We start from the raw sequence: 15564 nt of genomic DNA, 5'->3' as shown, positions 1-15564 counted from the left end.
CTTGCCTCTTGGTCCTCTAGATTTCCTTGTATCATTTTACCACACGAGAAACGGTCAGATTGTCGATTCCCATTTGTGTCCGATATTTTTTATGGAAGAACTTCTTGCTTGAAAGCCACCTCGATTACCACTTGACAGATTGTGACAATGTTTTGCACATGTAAACATTATACTCTAAACTAATTTTGTCGAAAATCAGTAATTTTTACACATGCAGCAAAAAGTTATGCACATCATGCAGTTTTTTCTTGTATAGTCTTTAAATATCTACACAACCCCATAACTCGTTTTACATTGGGCCACGTTTGCTCTTCACCTGAAGAAGCGAATCAATTTTTCAATTCTCCCATCCAGACAATTAGAGCAATTTTTCTTCGCCTATTCATTACGGGACCGCTTCGGTTGCACTGTAAGGTAGGTACCTACTGTTGTGGGACCGCGTGTGAGGCGTAATTTTTCACTCCTGGAAAATGGGTAGCTCCATTGCGCATAGGAAGCTCTCCTAAAACAAACTGTGGAAAGAAATATTTGTCCATTTCGGAAGAATGGGTGCGGGAATCCAGTTGGTACTCTTGGGAGACACACAACAATTGTACTCGGGTGGTGGCGACGGGGCTAGTTACGGGGTGCAACCCCTCCGGGGTCTATCATTAGTCTTTGAAGCATCCTCTCATGCCTTTCCCGTAGTTGAACCTCGTCCACCGGTTCCCGATCCAGAGCCAGGGAGCGTTTTGTTGGTTCTTTGTTTATTATCTGCCCGTCGCGTCGTTGTCGTGTTGCCGCCCCTCACCACATCAACCGTAAACGCAGACGACGGCCTTTCGGGAGCATCCACTTGATTTGTGTTTGCTAGAGCTCTCCGGCATAGAGCAGTAGGTATGTTGTTGTGATGCCGCTAAACGGTGATGCCGCAATTCGTTGTGTGAGAGATCAGCAGCCATTAACGTTGGGTTTTGTTCAAATTCTTCATGCTAAATTTAATAACTAATGAGGTGTTAATACCATGTAATTTATGTTTGATTTATTTGTAATTTATGCATTGTCTGGGTGGTGAGTGACGGGAGCGAAGATTTGTATCGGTAACAGTGGCGGGAAAGTCAAGGCGACGGTTCGGAGTTTGATTCATCGGTTTACTGACCTATACATGCTTTTAGTATCACACCGGTGAAACTGCAGTGATCGATTTCCCATTTTCGATTCCTACTTATTTTTTGTACAGTTACTGGAAGATTAAATAACGGAGTTTCTGAAAAACGTCTCTTAAAATCCCTTATAATAGTCAGAAATGCCTCTAGAAACTTCTACAAGGATTTGTCCAGGTATTCATATAGTGCTCCTGCAATTTTCTTTTTTCTGGGAATCGAAACCAGACACCTTCAGCATGGCTTTACTTTGTAGCAGCGGACTCTAACCACTCGGCTAAGGAAGGCCCCGGAGCTGTCCGCATATTACCGGGTACCCCCGTTGGTTTGACCACATTTAATCTGAACACTTTTTATTTTGTATCCCGCTAATTTGCAGATTAAAAATGGTTCAGATCAAAAATGGTTCAAACGTCATTCAGCTCATGGAACGGAGTAAAGTGAAATGGAACGCTGCGGAACGGAACGCAAAATCAAAACAAAACAGTGAAAGAAGTGACCAGAAACACGATTCTAGGGTGACTAGATGTTCAAATTAAAAATGAATCCCGATGGTTTGCATGAGGTACCGTTCAAATTAATGGGGGTACACGGTATCCGTAAAAACATTGACAGCATTCCTTTGCACACTCAAACAAAGTAAAATAAGCGCACCTATGCTAGTCAATACCTTGACCTATTGATATTGTTCGTCGTGAGTTTGGTTCAGCTTTAGTTTCAAATTTCTTCAAAATGAAGCCCAATGTGTTGCGCGGGGCAATTGTTGAACTCCGAAACAACCTGAATATCGCAAAATCACTCAATAAAACGATACCAAGAACTTGGAACGCTAGCTGATCGCATCAGGAAAAGTAAAAACGCTCTGTTCGAACACCACACTTCCGTGAGAAGATCCGGCGTTGAATCAAGCGAAGCTCTTCAGTTTCTATCACATAAACTATGTAAAAACCACTACTTAAATGAGACTATGAATGCAAATCGGCTCAAAAAAGCCAAAGTTCTTTAGAAACGATTGTCCAAGGGCCACCACCGGTCGGTACTGCTTACTGATGAAAAAGTTTTCACTGTTGAGCAGCATCACAACCATCAGAATGATCGGCAACTGCTTCCAGCAATTTCTATACAGCAAGCAAGTGTTTCCAGGAGTCGTCATCTTGCTTCAGTTATGGTGTGGGCTGGAATTACTCACACTGGGAATTCATCGACAAGGGGTTTAAAGTGATCCAAGCCGTTTATCAAAAGCTTCTAACTGACTCAGTAGCCTCAGGACATCACATTATTATGGAAAAAAAATGACTGGATTTTCCAACAAGACTGGGCGCCGGCTCATGGGACAAAAAAGACTATCTGTTTTTGTGAACGCATTTTTCCCAGTTCATTGACGAAAGAGGAGTGGCCCTCAAATTTTCCAAATTTAAACCCGAAGGACTACTCAGTACGGTCTATCCTGGAGTCAAGAGCCTGCGGAACGCCGTATAAGTCCGTAGAGCACTTGAAATCATCTTATTGAAAGGTTTGAAATTACATTTCTGAACAAATAATACACTTTTCCTTTAAACATTTACCTATATGGAACAATGTACCTTGAATTTTTAATTTGAAATAATAGTAATGTAATAATAACAGCATTTTGTTGCACAGATGTTGCGGACACCCTGTACTTCCAAGCTTTGCATGAGACTGACTCACTAGATCCGCAACAAAAACGCTAGGTGCTGCACTATTTTAATCCAAAACTTTTTTACAGATTCCTCAAAGAAAAGTTTCAGGTATTTTCCAGTATTTCATCCAGAGATCCCATTCAGAAACACTCTTACTGATTCATACAATTCATCAATTATTTGGTAATTTCTTCAGCGATTTTTTTTCTCTCTTTATTAACGACCTTTTTACTCCTAGTCTAGTTCATCTTGGGAGCAATGGCTTTATTTCACTTCCGAAGCAAGTTGTCACCATAACCTCAATGCCATAGGAGTCGATCCCAGGTCCTTGATGTGTGTTCTAACCTTTATACCAGGTCCTTCCCCTAATTGGATTTCTCCAAAAATGCACAAAGGAATTCCTTTAGAATTTGTTACTGGAATTTTTTTAGTAGATCAACAGTAACTTCTCCAGAAAAATGCTCAGGGTTGTTCCTATGGAAAGTCTCCAAATATTTCTTCAAGGAATATTCCAGCAACTCTTCAACCGTAGAGATAATACCGGCATTTCTTCAATCATTTTTTTCAGTGTCATTACTTTGAGACATATCAAGAAAAACATTCATGAATTATTCCAGGAAAGATTTAATTTAGGTGGTTTTGAGAAAATTCTAGTATGGGCTTTTCAGCAAATTCTGCAAATTTTTACAGAAGATTCCACTTTGATTATTTAAATAATTATTCAAGTAATTTTCCACAGGAATTTCTTTATAAATTCCTACATATATGCTCCAGAAAAAAATTCAGGGATTCTGAAACTGATTACTCCAAAGGATTATTTTTTCATGAGATCTTGAAGAGCATACACTGAAATTATTCCAAAATTTAACAATAAATTGCTTTCAGAGTTTTCAGGAATTCTCGATTATTCCTGTACAAGTTTTCTAGAATGTCCTCGTGGATATTATGGCCACAAGTCGGAGGCCAGTAGATCAATTGATTTGACATGAGGTTGGTGTCTTCGGCAAAGTTGTTCAGCATTTCAAGGGTTATCTGGTGATGAAAAATCTGATTTTGGATTCATCTGCTAGGTGGCGCGAGTGACAAATGTTGTTCAATCATCTGTATCTCTAGATCCTTATCAGCTAGAAAAAGTTTTTTCGGCAAAGCTGTTCATCAGATCCAGAGACATCTAGCGGCAAAGAGCCTGATTGAGAGTTTTCTCGCTAGATGGCGCTAGTGACACATTTTCTTCAATCGTCTATATCTGAAGATCCTTAACAGCTAGAAGAATGGTGTCTTCGACAAAGTTATTTAGCAGATCAAGAGCTATATGGCGATAAGGCGTCTGATTGGAAATTCATCCGCTAGGTGGCGCAAGTAAAACTAAATTTTCAGTCTTCACTACCTCAAGATCCTTATCGGCTAGAAGATAGGTGTCTTCGTCAAAGATATTCAGCATCATCCGCTAGGTGTAGCTAGTAATAAATTTGCTCCTATTGTCTGTATCTTAAGATCCTTATCAGCTAGAAGGCCAATGTTTTCAGTAAAGTTGTTCAGCAGATCAAGGGCTATCTGGCAGTTAACAGAGTCTGGTAAGGAATCTTCGGCAAAGATATTCAGCAGTTTGAGGGCTATTTGGAGGTGAAAAATATTGGCACCAATATGTGGCCGATCACAAATTATTAAAAATGCTATTTCAATATTTGTGAAGTATGTGATAACTTAAACCTAACTAACTAAAAGCGCTAATGAAATTTGGTATGGCTGTTCAAATCTGAATTCACATACAGTTGGTGGCAAAAGTTAGTAACCAAATGCTGTTTTTCCATACAAAATGTCCAAGTTTGGGGATCTGTCTTTCAGCTTCTGGTTGTCCAAATTGACTGAAATTTAGATGACGAGCTCACTTAGTTTCAATCGTGATCGTGAGATTTTTTGATTTAATTCAAAAACGGTACATTTTGGTTGGTTAGTTCACTTTCGGAAGCTACGAACATTTGTGAATCGACCTACCGTTTTGTCTCAAATTCCGAACATGATTCATATACCGAACACTCGACTGTTTTAGATAATAGATTTTTCAAGAATACCACTAAAATTTCTTCACAGGATGATCAATTCTTCTATGTTTCAAGTCCTCTACAATTGGGAATTCTAAAAATATCATTTTTTTTTAAATCATTACTTTTCGGAATTCGAGACAAAATGGAACAACAGTATCTATGTTTTCCGTTACGAGGAAACGAAAAGATAATGATAGTATGACACCTTCTTAAAGAAAGACCAGAGACTTACTCATACTTTTGTAGATATCAAGGAGTTGGATAAGAAAGATAAAAGGTAATGGTCTAGGAGTCAGCATGTTCTAGCTGATCAAGACCATAAAACCATCTGGGTGTTTGTACAACTTTTGAGATCAAGCAATCGAATATGGCACATGCGATATCGATCAATTATATGGAATGCAAAGAAATCAGTCAAAGCTGATGATGCAGGTGCAGGTCGTTAGGCCGAACGCCGTTAGACCGAATGCCGTTAAGCCGAAGGGTCATTAAGCCTAAATAACATTTGATCATTCACTACAATTTTCTTTTAATCAAAGACTGTTCTTTCTAGTTATATTTCACAGCGGTTATTATGGGCTTCTAGGTAATGCAAATTATCCTGATCTAACAACTAAAAATCCATTCGACCTAAAAATTCATTCGGCGGCTTCTAGATTATCCTGACCTATCCCTGATAATTACCCATTCGAACTATCGGTAATTTTCAGCCCAATGACCCTTGCAGCCTAACAACCCTTTCGGCCTAACGGCATTCGGCCTAATGGCATTCGGCCTATTGGCATTCGGTCTAACGACATTCGGCCTAACGGAATAAGTGTGTCAAATCGTTAAACAACTGACTTTGAACCGCTTCCCAACATTTACCGGTAGTTTACTCCGATGGCTTCCAACCCGAGCAAGAAAAAAAAAGCTTAGAAATAGCAAATTTTGATATAGATAGGTAAAAGTGATATTGACTTGTTAGATATAAGAAATAAAAGATCCGAAAATGATATTTAAAATTAGCTCGTTTAATACCATTCGCATATCATACTCAACTTTTTTAAGTTCTAACCAATAGCAGCAAGTTATTTATTAAATCTGCAATCATCAAATATGTTCCCAGACAACTAGAAGTCGCATAGCAGTTCACGAAATAAGTCATTTATTAAGACAAACTTCATCACACCCGCACTGCATGATGGAAGAAATTGTTTGATCGATGAGTTTTCTTGCATAACACGCTATTTTATGAGTTCATATGTTCATTTCGTTTCATCCCGTATACTCGAACAAAGTTAGTCGGAATAATCCAGAGGACTGACACGGCTGTCATCCTGCATACATTTCGGCTCTTCCTCACATCGTTTTTGGTACTTCGCGTTTTGGTACCCACTTTCTGGTCGGTTTGCCTTAACTTGTCCCTGATTTTCGAGTATACGGCTCATGTGTTGCTAGTGCTAGTTTCTGGCAATTAAATATATTGCGTTGAATCGTCGTATTTGAAGACGCTTTTCCACTTTTCGATATTTTGTTGAATGTTTTACGCATCAGTGAGATATCATTGATGTCTCCTATCCAAAAAATCATGTGTTTTGTCAGTCCCAAAAGAATTAAAACAAAGACATGGGACGCCATGTTGAATCAAAGTTGGGTAGTTAATTATTGGCTCATTCCACCCCTCCTGGAATAATCCGTAGCAGCTGTCAAATCAACTTTGTTATCATAAATGAGGTCGCATAAGGGTACAGAATAATTCACAATAAAATCACTTTTGCACGCATAAGACCTTTTCACGATATATTATACGTGAAACTTTACACGTATAAGCATCGCATAATGAAAAATGTGATTTCGTTATAGTACATTCAGGTTGTTTGGGTTATGGTTCAGAAGTCCAAGGAATAAAGTTTTGATACTGTCTTCAGATCTTTTATCCCTTATCTCAATAAAGTCAATAAAACTATTGGATTCTCAGTAATTTTCTTCTGCTCGGGAGCAACAAGATCCAGCCTTCCGAAAGGATACAATATCTTCTCTGCGGAAGTCCATATTATAAATGTGGTAGTTTCGATCCTGAACATTAGTTCAACACTGTGATTTTATCAGATTCGTCAAGTTGGTAGTGTCAGTGATGTTAGAATTGGAAGAATCTAAGTACCTGTAGACTCTGTTGTAGCCTTGAACAAGTCGGAATATTTAGAAACGGAACATAAACAAATTGGAATAATTTGGATATAATTCAACAAAAATAAATTCTGTTTTAACTCAAATGTTGCATTGCTTGTAAGCTTCAAAGGAAAAATAATAAAAAATACCATCCCCTTTTATAAGAAATTGTCGGACTTTTCCTGGACTACGATTGATTAATTTGTGCACACTATTTTCATCCATATTTTTGACAAGTTCATCGCATTTAGTTAACAGTTCGTCTATGTTTTCGCGATACTGATTCGCTCTTAGTTTCCGCTCCATAATAGCTCAAAATCTCTTAATTGGGCTGAGTTGGGTTCAATTAAGTGGGTATCACCTGTCATGAAAAAATCCTTAAATTCCGTCAACATTTGATCAAACAACTTCATGGTACGGAATTTGACGACATTTCTCTAATTTTGTTTCCTATTTGGTTGTCTGCAGACATGGTATGATCGGAAGCTTCAATATCCGAAGTCGAATCCATTGTACGGTACTGCACGGCAAAAAGTTCGGTTTTGGCAAAATCACGGTCTAAAATGTTTGGATTTGAATCAATGGTCCTCATTTTAATCCACAGCTGACGGCGCACAGTAACTGCCCGACGCTTCCTTTGTGGCTTGCGAATCTGTCAGTTACTTCGTACTTTTTCAGTACGAACCCCACAGTATTTATTGAAAAACCTAACACTTTTGCAATAGGTATCTATTCCTGATAGAACCGTTCTTTTTTTTTTTCGCTATTATTTCCTCTCTCTCTCTTTTTCCATGTTGAATTTCACAGAAGTGCGTTCGAATTAAGCTGTGAAAAAAATCATGTGATGCTATCATTGTTATAGAGCATAGGGGAACTGGGGTTAATATGCCCATAGGGGGCAAAACGCGCCACCATCGATTTGGACGAACAATGTGTTTTAGAATGCTTTTTTTCACCGTAGATCATAGAAAATTGATAAAAATGCTTTACCTAATATGTTTTTATGTGTTTTTCTCAACCAAATCGATAAAATCGTATAAAAACGTTTTTCGCTGTTTTCGTTGCAATTTTGTGCGATTTACAATGTCATTTTTCAGGTCGATAAATAACTAAATTTCTGAAACTATTGCTGAGAGCCAACTTGTGCACTGTCATAGTTTGTATTACGTGCAAAACATATGTTAAATTTGCCCTCAAAAAGCTTATTGAACGACCTAAACTTTAATCAACTCTGGGGGCAAAACGCCCACCCCTATTTCATAACACCAAAACAGCCGTTTGAATTCAAATTCTACCAAATGTAGGGGAACTGGGGGTAATATGCCCATAGGGGGCAAAACGCGCCACCATCGATTTGGACAAACGATGTGTTTTAGAATGCTTATTTTCACCCTAGATCATAGAAAATGGATAAAAATGTTTATCCTAATATATTTTTATGTGTTTTTCTCAACCAAATCGATAAAAACGTATAAAAACGTTTTTCGCTATTTTCGTTGCAATTTTGTGCGATTTTCAATGTCATTTTTTAGGTCGATAAACAACCAAATTTCTGAAACTATTGCCGAGAGCCAACTTGTGCACTGCCATAGTTTGTATTACGTGCAAAACATATGTTACATTTGCCCTCAAAAAGCTTATTGAAGGACCTAAACTTTAATCAACTCTGGGGGCAAAACGCCCACCCCTATTTCATAACACCAAAACAGCCGTTTGAATTCAAATTCTACCAAACGTAATGGCACGTTGAAGTTACGCAAAAATTGGAACCTTACAAATGTACATTTTTCGCATCAGCATGTATACTATTATTGAACAATAACATCTGAACAAACGCCCGGATGTATGCAACTCATATACAAGCATGATTGTGTGCGTTCGTTTACAGCATGGCTAACGCCGAACTCAAGCGGGGCGTTTTACCCCGCAAAACAATACATATGCAGTTAAGCAAGCATTTTTAAAAAAATAATTTATAAACCCCAGAAAAGTTAAAATGGATAGCTGTTTCTACTATTTGGTAGAAAACATGTTTGTCTATCCGACCATAATTAAAAAAGAGCATAAAATAATATTTTTCACATCTAAAATCGCTGTTCTCCTTAACGTGGGCAAACTACCCCCAGTCCCCCTAATGCCACGTTGAAGTTACGCAAAAATTGGAACCTTACAAATGCACATTTTTTGCATCAGCATGTATACTATTATTGAACAATAACATCTGAATAAACGCCCGGATGTTTGCAACCTATAAACAAGCATGATTGTGTGCGTACGTTTACAGCATGGCTAACGCCGGACTGAAGCGGGGCATTTTACCCCGCAAAACAATACATATGCAGTTAAGCAAGCATTTTTTAAAACTTAATTTATAAACTCCAGAATAGTTAAAATGGATAGCTGTTTCTACTATTGGGTAGAAAACATGTTTGTCTATCCGACCATAATTAAAAAAGAGCATTAAATAACGTTTTTCACATCTAAAATCGCTGTTCTCCTTAACGTGGGCAAACTACCCCCAGTCCCCCTACATGGACGGTTCAGCTTCTAAATTGGACCACTAGATTCGTTATAAGAAACATAAATGTTTGTTCCAATTCTAAGTGGACCACACCTTAGGTACAAGGCCTGATATGACGGTAAAGGAAGCTATACGGCATCGTCTGGAATGCCAATGGTAAGACATCAGAGGTTAACACTGAGGGCACGATGCGAGAGTTGACCTGAACATGATAGCACAGCAGATCAATGCGTTCTGGATCAGTCCTAGACACGTGCTGTATGCTGTATCTGATTCCGCATTGGTGAAAATAGGACGACGAATGGTAAATGAATGAAGTTTAACAAGTCTATGTGATACTCTTGCCAAGATCGAAGACAAAACAGAAAATGGATAAAGACTGTACATAGATAAACGATCAAATATCAGTTGATGGAACACATACACATTTTTCGATGTTCATCTGTGTTTTCGTCTGAAAAAAACTTTTTATTTTAAGTCAACCTTCAAAAATGTTGGTAAAAAAACCAATCAACCTTCAAAAATGTGTCACAAAAAATGCAAATTTTTAGTTTTTTAGATCAAAAAGAATACAGGTATGTTCCGTTTTTATCAACACGGTCGGCGATTTTCAGTTGACAAAAACGGAACCGTGACACAAACGGAAAAAATTTCTTAGACAAAATATTTTACAAATTTGAAATGAAAATAGCAGTTTTGTCAGGATAATACACATTTTCATCATAAAAATGCACAGTATTGATTTTTTAGAGCTGTGAAGAGCATTCAGATTGTTCATTCTTATAGGTTCGTAATGAAAATTGATTGCAGACTCCTATCAATCAATATGATTTTGTAATAAATCATTGATAGTTTTAATTTTCTTAGACAGAATTTCAATAAATGTAATATAGAATATTAAAATGATAATCACATAAATGTCCTTTGCATCACAAGGTATGCCATGTAAAAATAGCTACGTGGAAGTGGGGCAAGCTGATCATTGTGTTTTTTTTAAAGAAAGATTAAACAAGAAACAACTTCTGTTTCTACAGTTCATCCTCATCCTTCTGCCTCTTCTTTATGGCATCACATCCCAACTGATTCATGCTGACGAACCGGTTCCGCTTTCCGTTGCCGTTCCGCTATCATTTCGTTTGGGCCTCTACGTCACATATATACTGGCAACAAACTAACCTTAAGTTCTAGTTTTTTGTTGAGTAAAAATAATATTAAGGCTTTTTTTTTTCAGCTGCAAAGTGATAAAACTCAGCCTTGATAGTTTACATTGACTTGAAAAAAGTATGTAAAAATGTATAAACTATGCTGATACTTTTCAGATGTGTGAGTGCAAAACCAACTGATTTAGAGATATCTTAAGTTCCATACAAATTATTTTTTATTTTCATACAAAAAATCATACCATAGGGGGAGGGGCGTACATAGAAAATTCTTTTATGCCATATTATATAAGAACAAGGAGAGATTTCTGCAACTCTCTTAAGTACGTTTTCAACTAATCACAAATTCCAGTTGTTGCTAGGACGTGGCCAGAACAACTCTCGATTGTTGAAGGATGGGCCAATCTTGTCCAACAGACCATGCTAAGTTTGAAAAGTCCAATTAAATAATTGCATAAGAAGGAGTCAAACCTTATTGAATCATACATGACTTGACATCTACCATATATCGTAGATGCTCAATATTAACAAAATGTCGAAAATTCAATTCTGAGGCTATTAAAAAGCATTTCAATTGCTTCAAAATATGTATTTAGTTTATATTCGAAACATTTTGAAAATTAAAAAAAATCAATTTTTGTGTGTTGATAAAAACGGAATAATTTGTTGACGAAATCGGAACGTGACAAAATCGGAGCGTGACAAAATCGGAACGTGATAAAAACGGAACATACCTGTATTTTCAAACGTATTATGACTGTTCTTGGCATGTCAACTATTATTAATTTGAACTTGTTGTTCTAAAAGTAAGTTAAAGATGCATAATTGTTCCTAAAAATTTGAAATTCTTGAGTTTTTGAGAAAAATTAAACAGAGTAATGGCATTTATGAATAATATCTTCGTAACCCGTGTCCCAAACCCGTGAAATATCCTAAAATCTCAAAAATCTTTTATATTTAAAAAATCCGTGATCTATGATCACAGAAATCTGTAGACAAGAACAGAAAAAAAACTGTGTAAATACAGATAAATCAGTGTTTGTGGCATCACTGCTGAGAATTACTCAGATGGAGCTTGGGTATTAGCTTTTCTACCATCTTCAATGTCCATTCATAACCTATGATGATTCTAGATTGATAACGGCGCCAGCCACGTCCTCATGCCTATCAGGGAGATAAAGGAAATTGTTTAGAGAACCGTTGTTACTTAAAAACCTTCGAATCTCTCGTATTTTTCACAGCTACTTTTAAAATAGCAGTGGTTTGTTAATGATGGACGAGATATCGTAAGGATACCACTCTGATAAGATGTTTAAAGGATTTATTCATTTATTGCGATACACTGAATTGCCATTGTCAAGTATGACGCAGGGCTTAGAGAAAGATAGCCATTAGTAAGAATGTAACAAATATGAGAAAGGGACGGACCTAGGTTTGAACCCACGACCTCCTGCCTGTGGAAAAAAAAAAATTAAATATCTTTTGATTTTGCCATTCTGAATTCTTTTCTTTTAGTAGTAGCGACGTAATGTAACACAATTTCATTTTGAAACAATGTTGAGATCGGTTCTCTATATATACAATTTTATTATTATACCATCTGCTATGAACACTTCAAATTGTGTAAGAACTTTCCTTGCTCGCTAGGGTTAACCGCAATTCGGTTTGGCCTGATTGGCACACAATTGAAAACCCATCAATCAATAACGCACTCCCTTTGCAATGATATTACTTGGTGTATGAATAAAGATAGGTGAAATCGTCCACATGAACAGAAGTGAGGAGGTAATGCTTATTTCTGTGAAAAGTGCTATTCAGAATGAAGTTTGCATACAAATTGTAACTTTGTATGAACAGATGATACACAAAAGAAACGAGTCAGACATTCACCCCGGCTCAAAACTCAATACCCAAGACTAGAATAGCACAAGACCTTGATGCCTTGATGCATGTATGCGTGTTTGCACTCTTATTCATTCCACTAATGAAACTAGGTCAATTGCCCCCTAATGTTTGATCAATATGGTACGCACCAGCAATCGTGACACAAACTATGTTGCAACAGATCAAAACCATAACGCACTCACGATGAACGTGTGAGTGTTTTCAAGCACTATTTTAACCTCCTTTCCTTTGTCTCCCACTTTGCAGATTTCCTTTCGGACAAAATCGAAGACACCGGCCTGCGGGTGAACGGTAAGGGCAAGAAAATGCGCAAACCCCGCACCATCTACAGTTCCCTACAGCTGCAGCAGCTCAACCGAAGATTTCAACGAACGCAGTACCTAGCGCTACCGGAGCGGGCGGAACTGGCGGCCAGCCTCGGGCTAACGCAAACGCAAGTAAGTGTCCTTCTTAGTTGTAGCTAACGTTTTCCCGGTTAAAGTTCTTGTTTCGCAGTTTTTGTGACAAAGAAGATTCTATCAACTTGGATGAAACGGAACAGAATCGCGAACAAAGAGCATTGGCGCGAGCTAATTAGATTAATATTGTGTGACTTAACGTTTGTCAAAATTTTAGCGCAGTTTAACTTTTAATTCATTTAAAACGATTTAAATGCCACCGTATCCATTTCAAAATATTTGGGCCTCAAGGCTTCGAAAAAAGTTTGGGAAACGGTGCCCTGTAGGCACACTCTACCACAATGTTTATCAGATTTGCCCTAGCCTCAAATCAAAATCGACATAATATGACTAATTTGATTTGGCCAACCCCACCCCTGCTAGCGGCATTTCCCATTTATTTGTGGTTCCTCAAAATTTGTGAATTTTCCCGCTGCCAGCAGCTCATGTACGGTTCCAACAGAGACACTGCTCGATTTTTCTCTATTAGCTTTTTAAACTTAGGTTGAGGTTCCCCTCTGGAAAGAGCTGCACAACGGGATTGTCGAAAAAAGATGGTCAAATTTTATAAGGGGTTTCAGATGATGTATTGGCGCATCAGTGTCTTCAGATAATATGTTTAGAATGTTCTTCTACATCTGTGCACCAAATTATTTTGCTATTAAGACACAAGGTGAACCTGAATAAAAGAGCTGAAAAAATAAAGAATAAGTGTATCTAGTTAAGTTGTAGAACATAAATTTTGCTAAAGACACTTTCTTTGCTGAAGCAACTTTGTTAAACCAGCTTTGCTAAAGCAACTTTGCTGAGGCAACTTCGCTGAGGCAACTTTATTGAGGAAACCTTACTGAGGCAACTTTGCTGAAGCAACTTTGCGGAAGCAAGTTTTCTGAAGCAACTTTGCTGAAGCAACCGTGCTGAAGCAGTTTTGCTGAGGCAACTTCGCTGAGGCAACTTTATTGAGTAAACCTTACTGAGGCAACTTTGCTGAAGCAACTTTGCGGAAGCAAGTTTTCTGAAGCAACTTTGCTAAAGCAACTGTGCTGAAGCAGTTTTGCTGAAGCAATTTTACTGAACAAACTTTGTTGAAGATTTTGATATCTAGCATCTTTGAAATCTACAACCTTGATAAGCACACTAGATCCATTTTTTTTTCTAACATTTTTTTTCTCGGGTTTACCTTGTCACTTAATCTCAAACCAATTTGGTACAAAGATGTAGAAAAAAATTCCAGTATTTTATCGACATATTTTCTAAAACGCTCCCATTGTTTAGCGGCGTCACCGATCTCCATATCACTCAATCAATGTCCTGCCGTGACTGTTGTGACGTGGCAAAGAATGGGAGGAGGGGTGGTGGATGACAAACAACTGCTAGCTGCCACCACGGCTCACGGTTGGGAGTCTCTTCCACTCACTTGAGTGTTTTCTCATCGCACCCCCTTCTCAGTCCTACGTGGCCAATGGAGGAAAGGAGGATGGTGTTTTTCCAGGGCGAAGGAAAAATCAACCGAAGCAGACAAAAAACTTGACTTTTATATGAATTTAACATGACATTGGGCGATTGAATTGCTCTCTCCGCTTGGAAATGGTGTTCCGTGTGTTGGGATTGGAAAGTAGTACCAACTAGTGGAGCTGGATTTGTTTTCTGGAGAGTGTGAGTGAGGAAAGTGAAGGACCTGGCATGCTAAATACCACATTATTGTGTAGCTTTCGGCTTTGGGGTTTTCATTGTTTGATTTTTCGGTACGGGAAATGGGTACGGCCCGAAAAAAAGACTCCGGCCAATTAGGTTCCATTAGGTCGTTGCCTGTATGAATTTTGAAGGGATCTAGCTGGTTTGGATTCTTTAGGTGAGTGGCAAAGGGAAATTGGTTTTCCACGCAATGGTTGGGCGTTTCCGCTTCAGGAAAATTTGGGAAATTCATTTTGTGGAGGTGAGATGCGTGGGTTACTATTTTCAATTATATCTACCAATTGAATAGGATTTAGATGTAATTTTTTGAATGTCCTTAATAGGTACGTGATAGTTTTCAAAGGGCAAACTATTTTTTCAATTCTCTAATCAACCAATATTTAAACGTCGTGAACGTAAAGAATCAGGAGGTCGAAAGATCGAAGTAAGAATAGGCTCTTAGGCCGATAAGTATAAAGCAGAATACCGTTTGGCTGATATGATAATAAGCGTGAAGGCTTCCAGATCGAATGGGTTTTGAGGTTGACGAAGTACAGACAGTAAAGCGTGGCCCGCTATTGTCCGTCAACTTCAACATGCCAGGCAAATATTCTCTGCTAGTCATTTGAGATCTAGGGAAAACGTACCAGTTATGGTCATAGTGGTTCCCTATTTGGCCATATGTGAAATTTTGATTACTTTCACATTTTAAATCTTTTTGAATGTTTTATATATCTTAAATCTAACTACTACAACACACACAAACTTTCAAAATTTGTAGACATTAAAAAATTCACGTATGGCGAAATAGGGAACCACTATGTCAATAACTGGTACACCTACCCTAGTTGAAGGATTTTTGAGAAAA

General features: G+C 37.9%; 1 protein-coding gene across 5 annotated transcripts in view; it reads left to right on the top strand.

The window, feature by feature from the left end:
* Positions 1–15564, top strand: part of LOC5572304 (homeotic protein distal-less) — a 206985-nt gene that overhangs the window by 65809 nt on the left and 125612 nt on the right. For all 5 annotated transcript variants that reach the window (XM_021843020.1, XM_021843018.1, XM_021843019.1 and 2 more), the window contains exon 3: positions 12832–13022. In XM_021843020.1, coding sequence (XP_021698712.1) covers positions 12832–13022 — 191 coding nt within the window. The remainder of the gene's footprint in view (positions 1–12831; positions 13023–15564) is intronic.

Source organism: Aedes aegypti, chromosome 2, assembly GCF_002204515.2.
Source record: "Aedes aegypti strain LVP_AGWG chromosome 2, AaegL5.0 Primary Assembly, whole genome shotgun sequence".
Classification (NCBI taxonomy): domain Eukaryota; kingdom Metazoa; phylum Arthropoda; class Insecta; order Diptera; family Culicidae; genus Aedes; species Aedes aegypti.
Note: the sequence above shows the minus strand (reverse complement) of the source record. Positions and strands in the feature narration are given on the sequence as shown.